The following is a 15,761-nucleotide window of genomic DNA, read 5'->3' as shown; positions in this document are numbered from 1 at the left end:
CTGCATGAGACAAAAAAGTAATATAGCCAAAACAATCGCATAGCCGCTCTTTAGTGTAGATGCATGTTGATTTTATCAGAAGATGCCGCGATTATAAATGAGAGTGACTCCTGGTTAATGTATTAAAAGGGGTCGTGTTTAGTCACTATTTAGTGTGGGATTTTTTGACAATATTCACTCACCATGACAGTAAAATAGGGCATTCTAAGTCAATATACTGCAGTATTTCCTTTCTCAATCAGTAGAAAATATGGTTAACACCCGGTCATGCATGAAAAAAAAATACCGCCATGTACCATGAAACCGGTATAATTTTGAAAAATACTGTGATATAAATTTTTTGTCATACCGCTAAGCACTACAGCAAATCATGCATAAAGAATTGTAAATGCTTCACACCAATGGGATGCTAAACTTTGATTAGTTTTTATTGTTGTATGAAAACTGCTGTGCGAAGAATCTGCGAAAATGTCTCTTTTTGTGTTCCAAGGGAAAAATAACAGCATATGGATTTGGTATGACATGCAGGTGTCGATTCACAATGACATCATCCTTTGCATTAATTAGTTTGAGCATCCTGACATTTTCTTGATGGCTTACACAGTTAAACACAAGTCTAGCTTGAAAAAATTCCCCATTCTGTCTAGCTGAACACAGGAATATGTCTTATGTTAACACCCCCTTAAAATTGATCCAACTGTGGTCAGGAGAACCCAATTATATCAAGCATCCGCAAAACAGGTAAGTCGACTAGTTTTTAGCCAGATGACTAGTCGATTTTGAAAATATGGAGTTTTGCACGTCTATTGCCTAGTTATAAAAGTGTTACTTCGCACGCTTTCAAACATATAACCAAACTTAATCCAAAAAAGAAAATAGCAAAGAGAACTCAAGAGGAAAATGTTAAATAAAAAGGATGAAAAGATGGAAGTACACACTGTGGGAGGCAGAGGGGGGAGTCCACGTACCCCTATCGATGCATTCAACTCCCCCATAGTCACCTGTTTGGCGCGCTCCATGGCCTGGACCACCTGCTGCTGGTGCTGTGGATGGAGGTCAAAAAATGGCCGTCAATGATAAACAAACAACAAGCAACAAAACAAGGCAGATGGCCACCCTAGTGCGTCTTTGTGTACTGTGTGATTTTCATTTTCTGGAACGTGTGCGCTCACACACATACACGCAGGGTTGGATTTTGCATGAATACACAGACTTAAAACATGAGGGAGAAGTTGTTTTTCTTCTGTCAGGAAAAGCTTTGGGCAAACCGTAAGCGTTTTTGTGGAAGTGGGTTTACAAGAATAACAATAGGCTTCCCAGAGGCATCCGAATGAGAGACTATGTGAGAACGTGAGGAAATATGAGGAAGAGAGAGAAAAAAGTGTGATTGCATGTGTGTGAGAAACAGAAAGAGCGATATTGTGTGTGTGTGTGTGTGTGTGTGAGAGAGAGAGCACAAGAGAGTGAATTATCAATCACAGAACGTCTGAACGCAATGTGGCATGTGAGAGTCTCATAATGTGCAGCTATGGGACTGTGTGTGTTGTTGGTCTCATCTCACCTCCTGTGACAGGAAAGGAATGAGCTGGGCACAAATCACGTTTAGCCGTTTGGCGATCTCCGTCTGCAGAGATATGGAGAGCGAGAGGGATACAGAAGCAGAACGAAAGCAAAAATAGACTTCATTTAACACAAAATGTAAATTTTTGAAATGCTAAATGACATTTTCCCACCCTAATTTGACAATTTTGATAATAATAATAATCCATAATAATAAGAATAATATGCTGAATCTAATGTACAACAACTATTATTCTTAGTATTAGTAGTACTAATAGTAGTCATACATTTAGAATAATTAATACATTTTCTACTACTAATACTACTAAATAATCAAATAAACAAGTACTACTACTATTAGTACTACTACTAATAAATAAATGTTAGAATAAAATTATTATTAATAATAATAATAATTATTATTATTATTATTATTATAAACTAACGGATAACAACTACTACTACTACTACTAGTAGCTATTAGGCTAGTAGTAGTGCTAATTAGCAGATTCACATTCAGAATAATTATTATTAAACTTACTACTACTACTACTACTACTACTACTACTACTACTACCACCACCAGAGGCGGACAAAGTACACAACTCCATTACTTAAGTGAAAGTACAGATACTGCTGGTCAAATATTACTCCATTACAAGTAAAAGTTGTAAAGACAGATTTTTACTTAAGTAGAAGTACTTGCTTTTAAAAGTACTTAAGTACCAAAAGTAAATTTCCTTTATGTCAATGCACTGTTTTATTATTGTTGTACGTAATACTCTGAAGCAACTTACAATACATTACACCTACTGAATACACTGACTAGCTTGTAGTATCTTTGGAATAAATAAGCTTTTAGAATGTTAAAAACCTATGGGGAAAAAACAAAACAAAAATTAATTATTATTATTTAACACCCCTACCCACCCCCACAAAAGCAGGATGGTAGTGATCTCACACAGCTCTGGACACAGAGTGGACAGTGAAATTGCTGTAAATACAGACTGATAAGGAAGAAAATAAAAAAATCAAACCTGCTTTAAAGCCCAGCAACACAACTGTAGCTGTATAACTTTACAAGGGTGAATAACTAAACTTAGGGAGTCGTGGCCTAATGGTTAGAGAGTCGGACTCGTAACCCAAAGGTTGCGGGTTTGAGTCTTGTACCGGCAGGGATTGTAGGTGGATGTACAGCACTCTCTTCCACCTTCAATACCACGACTGAGGTGCCCTTGAGCAAGGCACCGAACCCCCAACTGCTCCCGGGTGCCGCAGCATAAATGGCTGCCCACTGCTCCGGGTGTGTCCACGGTGTGTGTGTGTGTCACTGCTGTGTGTGTTAAATGCAGAGCACTAATTCCTAGCATACTTGGCCACGTCACGTCACTTTCATTTTTCAACAGCAACACTACTTTAACAAAAAAGCAAAACAGCAAGACATCAAAACAAAAATGTTAAAAATGCTGCCTAATCGCTCTCGCTGTACTTTGATGTCACACACAGAACGGTCTGTGCAGTGCAGCTTCAGTCCAACACCTATTGTGTTTTATTAGGAGATGCACAACAGTTCTTCTGTGGCTTTATAGGTAATATTTTAACTTACACAATTTAGCAAAATCAGACAATATTGTGTCTAATATAAACCACAATATTAACTTCTTATTATTGAATTGTTGTAAATAAATATCACATTTGGAACTTGTCAGTGCTCAAAAATGCTGGGAAATCACTTCATGTAGCCCCAAGAGTGATTACTGAAACTGTCTGAAAAAAAAGAAGTTTTTAGAGAAGAAAAAAAAAAAAAAATCACCCACTGACTTTCAAAGCTGTTAACGACTTTCTACTTCGAGGACCTTGATAGAAATGTAGTGGAGTGAAAAGTACAATATTTGTCTTTCAAATGTAGTGAAGTTAAAGTCATAAGTTTCCAGAAAAAATTATACTCAAGTAAAGTACAGATACTCAAAAAGTGTACTTAAGTACAATACAAGTAAATGTACTTAGTTACTGTCTGCCTCTGACTACTACTACTACTAATAATAATTAGGGGTGTAAACCTACAATGGTCTCACGGTTCGGTTCGATTACTATTATCATGTCATCGATTCAGTTCAATTCGATATGTGACCCTGGACCACAAAACCAGTCATAAGCGTCAATTTTTTTAAACTGAGATTTATACACCATCTCAAAGCTGAACAAATAAGCTTTCCATTGATGTATGGTTTGTTAGGATAGGACAATATTTGGCTGAGATACAACTATTTGAAAATCTGGAATCTGAGGGTGCAAAAAAAAATCTAAATATTGAGAAAATCGCCTTTAAAGTTGTCCAAATGAAGTTCTTAGCAATGCATATTACTAATCAAAAATTAAGTTTTGTTATATTTACAGTAGGAAATTTACTAAATATCTTTATGGAACATGATCTTTACTTAATGTCCTAATGATTTTTGGCATTAGGGCTGGGCAAAAAAATCGAATGCGATTTTCATACGCATCTCATCAGTAAAGCCGTTTCTGGTGATTAGTAGTAAATCTCCAGTACGTTTTGAACACACGATTTTGTGTAGCTTGTCAGTGATCTACAGCTCGGTGTAGTAAATGCTGCTCCATCTGAAAGTACATGCTGGAGATTTACTACTAATCACCAGAAGCGGCTTTACTGACGAGATGTGCATGAAAATCGCATTCGATTTTTTGCACAGCCCTATTTGGCATAAACCCATACAAAGCATTTTTGGCTATTGCTACAAATATACTCCAACGATTTAAGACTGGTTTTGTGGTCCAGGGTCACATATCACGATGCATTGACGATGCACTGCTTACCAGGTTGTTCATAAAAGCCGAAATGTGTCCAGATGTCGGCTTTTAAAGTAGTTGGAGGAGCATTTTTAATTACTCGCACTCGCGTCTCGCCTCCCTCTGCCTTTGTATGCTCCCGCGACAAAGCACGTATGCAACAAATTACATCAGAAAAGCATCAGTACATTATAATCGGTTATGGTCTATTACTGAATCGATACCGAATCGTCCTCGTCTGCATTGCGATTCCGACACCCCTAATAATAATAATAATAATAATAATAATAATAAATACTATAATAATTTATTATTATTATTATTGTATTTAAATTAATTTGATTATTCTTATGCGTTTAAATTAATATATAACTACTACTACTACTAATAATAAATTATTATCATTTCATCTAAGATTATGAATTACTACTACTACTAATAATAATTAAAATAAATAAGCCTAATGACAAAAACAATAATAAAATAATAAATAACAATTAAAATATTATTACGTTTATTTATTAGTAGCAGTAATACTTATACATTAATTCACATGCAGCGACAACTACAATTAAGATATCAAAACATTGCGATGACGGACACTAAACCATCCACTCAGACAGGAAGACACTGTTTGACTTCTATATATCCTCTATTATATCAGTGTGACCAACCAAAATTGTGTATGTTTGTTGAGGGGTGAGTGAATCTGAACCTGCACATAACATTTTGCCTCGCAAAGCCAAAGAATGCCAAAGAGATTACGAAAAAAGGCCAATTAGAGCCATTTTTCATCCACAAAGCATCAGGTGGCCCATAAACACTCCTTTGGGCACCAGGCTGAGACTACAGTTACAAGACAGTCACAACCGAAATGCTTCAGCAATAGTAAAAAATACAATCCTGTCCAACAAAACGTATCGATCACACAAGACGACGCAAGGGTGTGTAACCTGCTACCTCCGCTCGCACAGTTAGTAAATATTTTAGCCCTCCACATCTGGTTCATGCTAATTGTTGCGCAGTGAGGAGAGGGGATGCCTGAAATATTCATGTCGAGCATCTGCTGCTCTGGTCCAGCCGAGAGGAGTGACGCCTCCCCCTGTGAGCAGGTCACTGGTCTTGCCCTTTGAGCTGCTGTGTCTTTTGAGGCAGTGCTGGGGGTTGCCACGCTAAGACTATTGTAATCATTTACCAAGAGCTCTGCCGAGCTGAGGGCAACCTTCCTCACAGCTGTTTCTTTTGCCAACATGTATAAACTAACATTGTTATTTCACAATTTATTTTCTTAAAGGGATAGTTCACTCACAAATTACTGACTTTACTGTTGTACCAAACCCATATGACTATTTCTTCTGCAAAATACTAAAGATGATATTTTGATATTCCATGCAGTTACAATAAATGAGTTCTTGAGCTTCAAAAAGACACAAAAGCTCCATAAAAAAAATAATGAAAATGATTAATGACGACTCACACACTGTTTTCAAAGCCATCTGAAGTCGTACAATAGATTTGTAAGATGAACAGACCAAAATTTAAGTGATTATTCACAGGAAATCTTGCATTCTCGCATTCACCAAAGAAAGTCTCCAGATGAAACGTTTTTGATATGAACTAAAACTAATGTCATCATTAAAACGATTATCATCTAAATAATTTATGTTGCTTAAAATATAGCTAAATTAAACTAAATATAAATATAAGATGAAATACTTAAATTAGAAATGCTGCCCTGGCAATTAAATGGAAGTACTAAAACTGAAGTAATAAAATTACTAATATATATACAGTGGGTACGGAAAGTATTCAGACCCCCTTAAAATTTTCACTCTTAACAATATTGCAGCCATTTGCTAAAATCATTCAAGTTAAGTTTTTTTCCTCATTAATGTACACACAGCACCCCATATTGACAGAAAAACACAGAATTGTTGACATTTTTGCAGATTTATTAAAAAAGAAAAACTGAAATATCACATGGTCCTAAGTATTCAGACCCTTTGCTGTGACACTCAAATATTTAACTCAGGTGCTGTCCATTTCTTCTGAGCATCCTTGAGATGGTTCTACACCTTAATTTGAGTCCAGCTGTGTTTGATTATACTGATTGAACTTGATTAGGAAAGCCACACACCTATCTATATGTGTGTGTGTATATATATATATATATATATATATATATATAAAACCTAATGGAAAAAAGGCAGATAACAAAATTATTAAAAATGTAAACTTAAATTAAAAGCGAATTCAAAATATTAATAAATCCTATAATAGTAACTTTAAAAAAAACACAACACTGGAACAATACATTCTTTCAAAAAAGATCTGTTCAATGAATCCTTTTAACCAGCTCCCAAAATGATTCGTTCACAAACCAGACTGATCAGTTCAACTCACTGACTTCCCCAGTCATTTCAATTGAAAAAATGGTCCCAATTTGCCTGAATACACCCCATTTATAAATAAAGAATTAATTAATTGAATAAATAAATAACAAATACAAAAGATAAAAACACAAAATTACTCAACTTTAACATTCATAACAGAAAATTACTTATTCAAAGTATTAATAATAAAATAATAGTATGTCAATGATACAAAAATAATGCATCTGGCATGACTATTTTAATGATACTTTTCTGCATTTTTGCATTCTTTTTAAATTCATTGTAACTGCCTGTAAAAGAGCGACCGTCACATTCTTCAAAATGTCTCTTTGTATTTCAATATATGATTGGGTGACTAAATGGTGACAGTATTTAAATTTTTGGGTCCACTATCCCTTAAAGTAAATTACTGGCTGTACAAAGACCCCCACCCCCATCTCTTCTATATCCATCCATCACAGCCCTTCCCAGGGAAACACAATGATTTCTTGTTGGAGAGCGGCAACTACAAAATGACATCTTCAGAGGAGAGAGTGGGGGGAGAAGAGGAGGGCGAGAAGGAGGGAGCGAAAGAAGAGAAATTGTGAGAAAGAAAAAAAAAGAAGCTAGTAGAAAGGCACAGTTAAGGAAATTACAGAGTGATGGGAGATGCAGAAAGACGAGGAGGGGGGGAGTTACAATAGAGAAGGGAATTCGTGGAGCATGTTAAAAAAGAAGTGCAATTGAAACTGAGGGAGAGCACAGACACTCCGAGAGCGCTGACCTAATTTAAACTGACCTGACATCTGCATGAGAGAGAAAGACTGAGCAAGGAAGCTCGGGAAATGCAGATGCAGTAGCAGACACAATTTATGAGGAAGGAGAGCGAGAAAGTCACAGCTAGCTACTTTTAAACAATCACACACACTCGTGTGTGTGTGTGTGTGTGTGTGTGTGTGTGTGTGAGAGGGGAAAGGGGGAGTGTGTGCCGCAGACAAGTTATTTGTTGATCTAATTACTTTGTTTGCAGATTAATTTTAAAACAAGTGCCACAGGCCAGACCTAAGAGGATTTCAACTATATAAAACACCCGCAAAAAAGATCCCTGCATAATTGAATCTGAATTATGAACTCTACAAAAGATAAAAGGAATAATAAAACTCTCCAGCACAAATCACAACGTGATGCCGAACAAGCATCTTTACACCGACTCTTCACTGTCAGCCCACGTTAAAACCGTTGAGTGTGTTTGCATGCACAGCAAATGACTAGGGATGGGCCACAATGGTCAACTAGTCATCCAACAACTAACTAGCAGTTTAGTGAGGCTGAAGCAACTTTCTTTTCTTCTATTTTGTTAGTGAAGATGCTTTAATTAGCTAAAAGTATATTTGAAAGGTTGCATCTTATCCCATAGAAAGCATGCAATGCTCATTATAAAACACTTAAATAAAATTTTTTTTTTTAAGTATTTGCCACGGCATGCAATGCAAAATTTCGATCATTTCTGTCCTTTCTCTAAATAGAATTACATTGTTAAAATATCAAAAAGAGAAAATTCTGTCATAAACTCATGCTCATGTCGTTCCAAACCTGTATGAGATTTTCTTCTGTTGAACACAAAAGATTATATTTTTTATATAATGTCGGTAACCAAACAGTCGCCATGGACTTTTCTCCACTTTATTATGGACTTTAGTCATTTTTCCCCACTGTGAATGTCAATGGCTATCAGCAACTACTGTTTGGTTACCAACATTCTTCAAAGTATCTTCATTTAAGTTCAACAGAAGAATGAAACACAGGTTTTGGAACGACATGAGCGTGAGCTTATGATGACAATTTTCTTTTTTTGGGTGAACTATCCATTTTGTGCATCCCTACCAATGTCCTTACTATGTTTCTGGGCCATAAAACATTTCAGTTGCATTGCTGTCTATGCAGGGTCAGAAAGCGCTCGGATTTCATAAAAAATATCTTAATTCGTGTTCCGAAGATGAACGGACATCTTACGGGTTTGGAACGACATGACAGTGATTAATTAATGACAGAATTTTCATTTTTGTTTGAACCATTACTTTTTTTTTTTAACCTTTTGACTTCTTGGCTTTATCATCATTGGTGTAAAATTGCTAAATCAAAAGATGTCAGGCAGAGGGAACCAGCAATCTTACCTGTTTGTGCATCTCTATGTTGAGGCCGTAAGACATTTCGTAGTACTGAAAAAGAAAAGGATATCATTAGACAAATACTAGGAAGCGTATTGGAGTTGGCTGTTTTAATGTTATTAGTATCATAATTTGTTTGGAAATCATTGGAAATCACTTTTACCCTCATCCGAAATTCCTGATTGTATGGATTCCTATTGAAATGGGTTGCAAAAATTGGCCGAACAATGGTAAATGTGATCACACCTTTAGAAAGGGCAGACCTTGCCACAAATGGTTGTTTAGCACTGATCTAAGTTTGTGCAGATGATTCTGTGCGAAATAGGTTAGAGAAGCTAGTCCTCATCCAGCACCAACATTTTGGTTTGTTCCTCACAAAAATGGCTTCATAAGACTTAAGTATTATGGTCTACTTTTTTGTCGTCTTGTTGTTCAAATGATTGGTCAGAAACTCCTACTTGTCTTTTCCAGTGGAGGAAATAAAAAGAATAAAGCGGTAAATAAACAACGTTCACTTTTTAGTAATCAATTGCTTTCAGCTAGCTGGATAAATTCTGGTATGGAGGAGTCAGTGTAATTTTATTAGACAAAGAGGATCAAGTAAAAAGGAAAGGAGAGGCAGATAGAAAAGTGTAAAAACAACTGAGATGGAGGGATAGAAAGACCCTGGCAATAAAAGAAGCCGGCCTGACAGCTGCCTGTTGTATTCACCAGTTCTGCCAAGAGCTAATTCTGGTATGGAGGAGTCAGTGTAATTTTATTAGACAAAGAGGATCAAGTAAAAAGGAAAGGAGAGGCAGATAGAAAAGTGTAAAAACAACAGAGATGGAGGGATAGAAAGACCCTGGCAATAAAAGAAGCCGGCCTGACAGCTGCCTGTTGTATTCACCAGTTCTGCCAAGAGCTCACGGTGTTGCTAGGCGACTCCTACACTAAAAAAATTATGAGCCAAGAAAAAAAAAAGGGAGAAAGAAAACGGACAGAGAAAAGGGGTTAAGCTGTCTGCCAAGAGCAAATGGCATTCCAGGCGCACATTGCTGCCATATCTGTGGGCACTGAGGCACATGGCAGTGGCTCTGAAAACTCATTCTCTGTGATGGATGAACTGCGTTTGAAGGACTTCTGATTGAGGGCTGAAGAAAGATGTCTGCTATTTTGATGTGTGTCGAATCTGATCCAAAACTAAGTTGGTGTGTGTGTGTGTTTTTGTCTTACCATGACATAATGTCTCTGTATTTCTGTCTTCTCTGTGGCCAGCTTTTCACACTCCAACTTCAGACTGCAGAAGAAACAGAAAGAGAGATATGTTTTGCTGGATTGGTTTAAAGAGATTCTGCTGGACTGTTTGGGTGTTCAGACATGTCGTATTAAGTTTAATTTATTTATGTTTTGATTATAAGATAAGTGTAGGTGAATTATTCAAAAGCGGCACTGATAATTTTATTAGACAGTCAATAACACTATAAAATATGTAGTTCATGCTGCCTTTGACTAACTGCAAAAACATGACGTAAGGACAGACATAAAACAGACAAATACCTAGAGACAAACATATATATAGACAGAGAGATGACAAAGAGAGAAATAAACAATTACAGACAAATAAAAAGACACATCACAAAGACACGCTGACAGAAACACAGACCAAGAGACAAGATAGACAAACATAGATAGATGTAAAGACAAAGATAATGAAGACCGCAAGTCAAAGACAAAAGTCAAAAACAGTAGACAAAGAAAGAGACGGATTGAAAGACAATTATGCAATATATAAGCACATTAGATTTATTAGACAAATAGAGACATGCAGATAGATATAAAAACAAAGACAAAAGACATAGACAGACATAAAAAATATAGACAGGTTATAGACAGACAGACAAACAGAAAGATACAGAGCAGAAACAGATTTACAGATATTTACAAACATATAGAGATACAAATACAAGTTAGTAGTAAAGACAGACAAAGTCAAAGACTGAAAGACACAGTAGAACACAGAGACATATGATAGAAAAATGAATAGGAAAAAAACAACAGAGACAGATATAGACAGACAGAATGAAGACAGAATGAAACAGACAGGCACTATATACAGACACATAAGATTTACTAGACAAAATAGAGACATACAGATGATATGAGAGAGACATATGCAGAAAGACTCAAAAGACAGACAGAAAGATAAACAGGGACACGGATACATATAGAAAGACAAATACAAGTTAGGCAAAATCATAGAAAGACAGCTAGAAAGACACAGACAGAGACACAAACCAGCAAGTACATAGACACATGCAAGTTGTACAGATGTACAAAAAACAGACAAAGAGACAAAGACACAAAGTCAAAGACAGATGAATAGAAATAAATACTGAAATACAGATAGTTATATAGAAATAAATAACTACTGATATACAGATATTGATATACAGATATTGACATACAGACAGACAGACAGATATGATACACAGATAGATAGACTGATAGACAGACAAATAGATGCACAAAGACAAATTAGTTAGATGTAAAGACAGACAAACAAAGACAAAGACAGACAGATACCCCACACACCAACACTGAGCCCACTACAATCAAACAGCACACACGCTCCTATCTCTTGGCTGTATTTCAGCTCTTCACACACACTGACTTGTTTGCAGGCATCAGATTTATGCGAGCGCGCAGGAGGGCCTGGGAAAATTAGAATATGATTAATACCACAACATTACTGCGCTGCAACAGGTAATAACGGCACATCCGCTCTCCTTCACTGACTGCGCACAACCGTCGATAATTGACTCATTTATCACCGTGAGTAAGGAAGAGCGCAAAGGATGATGGGCATGGGGGGCATGTGCGGGAAGTGAAATAACTACTGATATACAGATATTGACATACAGACAGACAGACAGATATGATACACAGATAGATAGACTGATAGACAGACAAATAGATGCACAAAGACAAATTAGTTAGATGTAAAGACAGACAAACAAAGACAAAGACAGACAGATACCCCACACACCAACACTGAGCCCACTACAATCAAACAGCACACACGCTCTCATCTCTTGGCTGTATTTCAGCTCTTCACACACACTGACTTGTTTGCAGGCATCAGATTTATGCGAGCGCGCAGGAGGGCCTGGGAAAATTAGAATATGATTAATACCACAACATTACTGCGCTGCAACAGGTAATAACGGCACATCCGCTCTCCTTCACTGACTGCGCACAACCGTCGATAATTGACTCATTTATCACCGTGAGTAAGGAAGAGCGCAAAGGATGATGGGCATGGGGGGCATGGGGGGGTATGTGTGGGAAGTGAGAGAGAGAGAGCTGGGAGGATTAAATTCATTCCCCTGCTAGAATTTATTACACTGGAATTGCCTCACTGCAAAAGTCACGCCCGTCGCAGGATTTCCGAGAACTGACAAATCTATCAGTATGCGTTTCGCTGAGACAGTCTATGCTTATTTATTTATTTCCCATCTCGCCTGAATGAGTTGGCCTCAATTATGCGATACGGTGAAGACATCTCTCCCTTGTGCAAAATTGTGGGGAAGTTGGAGAAAACAGTGTGACAGTGCAGAATATTTTCAGCTTCACTGGATAAAGATGCTAGATCTGTTTTTGGGCTTATATTTACATAGGTTACGAGATTTAAATGTCATCATTTAGATTCTGAAGCATCTCACGCTTGGAAAAAGGGTGCAGGGAGTTCAGCGTGCCACGAGGCTAGAGTAGATTTATAGAGGTAAATCAAGGGTTATGTGGAATTAAACTTAAAAAGGTAAAATCCATTAAACGCAGGCACAAAACCTCGACAAGCAATAAACAACAGCAACTGGAAGGTTCTGTCAGTCCGAACAATCACTGACCATTAGTTGTTCTACCCCTTACAACAATTCACCATGTTAACCTTAGTAACCAGACATCTCTCCCTTGTGCAAAATTGTGGGGAAGTTGGAGAAAACAGTGTGACAGTGCAGAATATTTTCAGCTTCACTGGATAAAGATGCTAGATCTGTTTTTGGGCTTATATTTACATAGGTTACGAGATTTAAATGTCATCATTTAGATTCTGAAGCATCTCACGCTTGGAAAAAGGGTGCAGGGAGTTCAGCGTGCCACGAGGCTAGAGTACATTTATAGAGGTAAATCAAGGGTTATGTGGAATTAAACTTAAAAAGGTAAAATCCATTAAACGCAGGCACAAAACCTCGACACGCAATAAACAACAGCAACTGGAAGGTTCTGTCAGTCCGAACAATCACTGACCATTATTGTTCTACCCCTTACAACAATTCACCATGTTAACCTTAGTAACCATGTGGGTCCCTACTATTGTTTAAAAAGGGCCCATACAGAAAAAAGAAAAAAAAAAAGTATAGGTTTAAAATACAGGCATGTGGCTTAATTTCTTTTTATTAAATCAGTTTTTAAACTGATGTTTACGGTTCATTTTTTTTTAGAAATATCAATAGCATTTGTATTAAAACTATATTCACTGAATGTAATAAAAAAAAAATCGAGAATCGAATCGAATCGAGAGCTTGCGAATCAAAATGGAATCGAATCGGGACATCTGAATCGATACCCAGCCCTAATGACAAGAATTCTATAATATTTTGTCTAAATAAAACCACTAAAAACCAAAATCAATCATTTTAAACGCAGTGATTTTAGGCAACTGAAAAATGGATACGGAGTTTGAGATTTGCTAAAGATTACATTAAAAAATTCTAATAATTCAATAACACTTTTAAAAGATTCACTTTAAATGAGTGTTAATTGACGGCTAATGTAATCTAACAGTAAAAATTATGTATATATTAAAAAACATCAACTCCTCTCCGATGTTGCTAAGAAAATGAGAAGCCCCAAGAAATGCACTCCCCAAATTGACATTGAATTAAGGCACATAAACAATGTACCTAAAGATTCCGACCCTTAATTACTCCAAACCATACATTGAGAAAGGGAGAGAGATTAAAAAAAGAGAGAGATAAAGTAAAAAATAAAATAAAATAAAATAAAATACCGGACAAAGGTCTCTTTGACAGCCAACAAATCTGCAGGCTGCCTGCGCCACAGCAGTCCTGCCAGCAAAGCACCACTACTTCAATATGTACACACGGCTAACTGCACTTTTAATCATCTCGCACACCACCACAGAGTGAATTCAGAACGACGACTCAAAGGGAAGTGCCTGAATGAGAAATTTGAGTGAAAAAGCAAATATTCAGTCCGACGATGAGGAGTATCAGTCCAATTAGAGAAAGTGAGGACACTTCCTCACAGATCTCATCTTCATTTGCCATGCCTGTGCCTCATTATTAAAAGCCCTTGTGTCTTCTGTATTCTCTCTTTTTCATCTCTCTGCTTAAAGCGCACACACACATGATGATTAGTTAGCGAAATAGTCCAGTTCAGAGCTAAATTAAACCCCATTAGTGGCGGAGAAAGGATTGAGGAAGGTTTTGCCTTTGCGGCAAATTTGCATTTTCGGCACACGCAAACTCATGCACTCTTTGAAGCCTGAAATGTGCTCTACGCTACAGCATGAACATAGATGCATTTCATACATTGTTGTATTCAGAAATTACAGATTTATAAAACAATATAATTACTTGTTGCATTCTCAGCATTGCCACAGGGGGCACTAATGGTTATTTTTCTTCAGGTCAACAAATGTCATGGCATGACAGCCATAGATGCCATGTTGAATCGTAGATCAAAGGGCAATCATGACCTAATGGTTAGAGAGTCAGACTTGTAACCCAAAGGTTGCGGGTTCGAGTCTCAGTACTGGCAGGAATTGTAGACGGGGGGAGTGAATGTACAGCACTCTCTTCCACCTTCAATACCCACTGATCTGCCCTCGAGCAAGGCGCCAAACCACCAATTGCTCCCTGAGCACCACAGCAAATGGCTGTCTACTGCTCCGGGTGTGTGTTCGGTACTCACTGCTGTGTGTGCGCACTTGGATAGGTTAATGGAATTTTTGTCTACTGAAAGTTTTTCAGAAAGACAGTGTTCAACAGAAGAAAATGGCATATAATGGTTAGCATGTTTATAGCTAGCTACCTGAATAATAGAACAATTTAAATGTGCCCTTGTGCTCCTAGCCATACACTAAGGTGGCAAACCGTAACGCCATATAACAAGGCCATGCTCACGTTATTCCACATGGTGGAAACTAAAACAGCCCTGTCGATACAAGTATACAGCAAACATTTCTGATGAAAAACTCTATCAGACACACACCGACATTAAAGCGCAATTGCGAACCAAACCACCCACTACAAACACATGCGCTTAAATACACACGCGCGCTCGATGGGGGAATGCCGGGCCACACACATTCAGACGTATCCAGCAAAGCAGACCTAAACCACAAACTGCATCATAAAGATGCCTAGAATCCACTAAAAAGTCCACTCTGTCTGGGCACAAAGAAGGTATCATGGGTGTCAGTGCAATGCTATTTGTGTGCGGGTTGGCTTTCTTTATGTCTGTGCCATTGCAAACCCAGAGGACACATTAGCAAGGTAGGTGAGCTGGTGTGTGCGAGCTTGTGTGTTCGGAAAAGGGCTGGGCAAAACAAGAACTACTGTAATAAGAACCTCCGGTCTAAAGCTCTCCTGTCTGCTGATTAGAGGCCTTCTGCACAAAAAAAACACCCAAACCTAAACACACGATCACTACACGCAGAGACATACGCAAAACATGTGCAGTGCAGCAAGCAACACAGCATGGTAACACCGTATGGAGCAGCTTTCTTTGTTATGCGGTTCCTGCCCGGTTCACATTTCCTGCTGGACCTTGCGCTGTAACCTGACCA

The 15,761-nt window shown here is 37.6% G+C and overlaps 1 protein-coding gene across 6 annotated transcripts in view; it reads right to left on the bottom strand.

Annotated features, from left to right (window-relative positions):
• Nucleotides 1-15,761, bottom strand: part of LOC107586403 (transducin-like enhancer protein 1) — a 40,338-nt gene that overhangs the window by 11,786 nt on the left and 12,791 nt on the right. For 2 of the 6 annotated variants that reach the window (XM_016273752.1, XM_016273749.1), the window contains exons 3-6: nucleotides 10,124-10,187; nucleotides 8,915-8,959; nucleotides 1,562-1,624; nucleotides 939-1,043 (exon numbers count right to left, since the gene is read on the bottom strand). In XM_016273752.1, coding sequence (XP_016129238.1) covers nucleotides 939-1,043; nucleotides 1,562-1,624; nucleotides 8,915-8,959; nucleotides 10,124-10,187 — 277 coding nt within the window. The remainder of the gene's footprint in view (nucleotides 1-938; nucleotides 1,044-1,561; nucleotides 1,625-8,914; nucleotides 8,960-10,123; nucleotides 10,188-15,761) is intronic. The other 4 variants (XM_016273750.1, XM_016273751.1, XM_016273753.1 and 1 more) reach the window with 2 other exon arrangements.

The sequence above is a fragment of the Sinocyclocheilus grahami genome, unplaced genomic scaffold (assembly GCF_001515645.1).
Source record: "Sinocyclocheilus grahami isolate Dianchi unplaced genomic scaffold, SAMN03320097.WGS_v1.1 scaffold81.1, whole genome shotgun sequence".
NCBI classification, from domain to species: Eukaryota; Metazoa; Chordata; class Actinopteri; order Cypriniformes; family Cyprinidae; genus Sinocyclocheilus; species Sinocyclocheilus grahami.
This window is presented reverse-complemented; position numbering and strand designations above follow the sequence as displayed.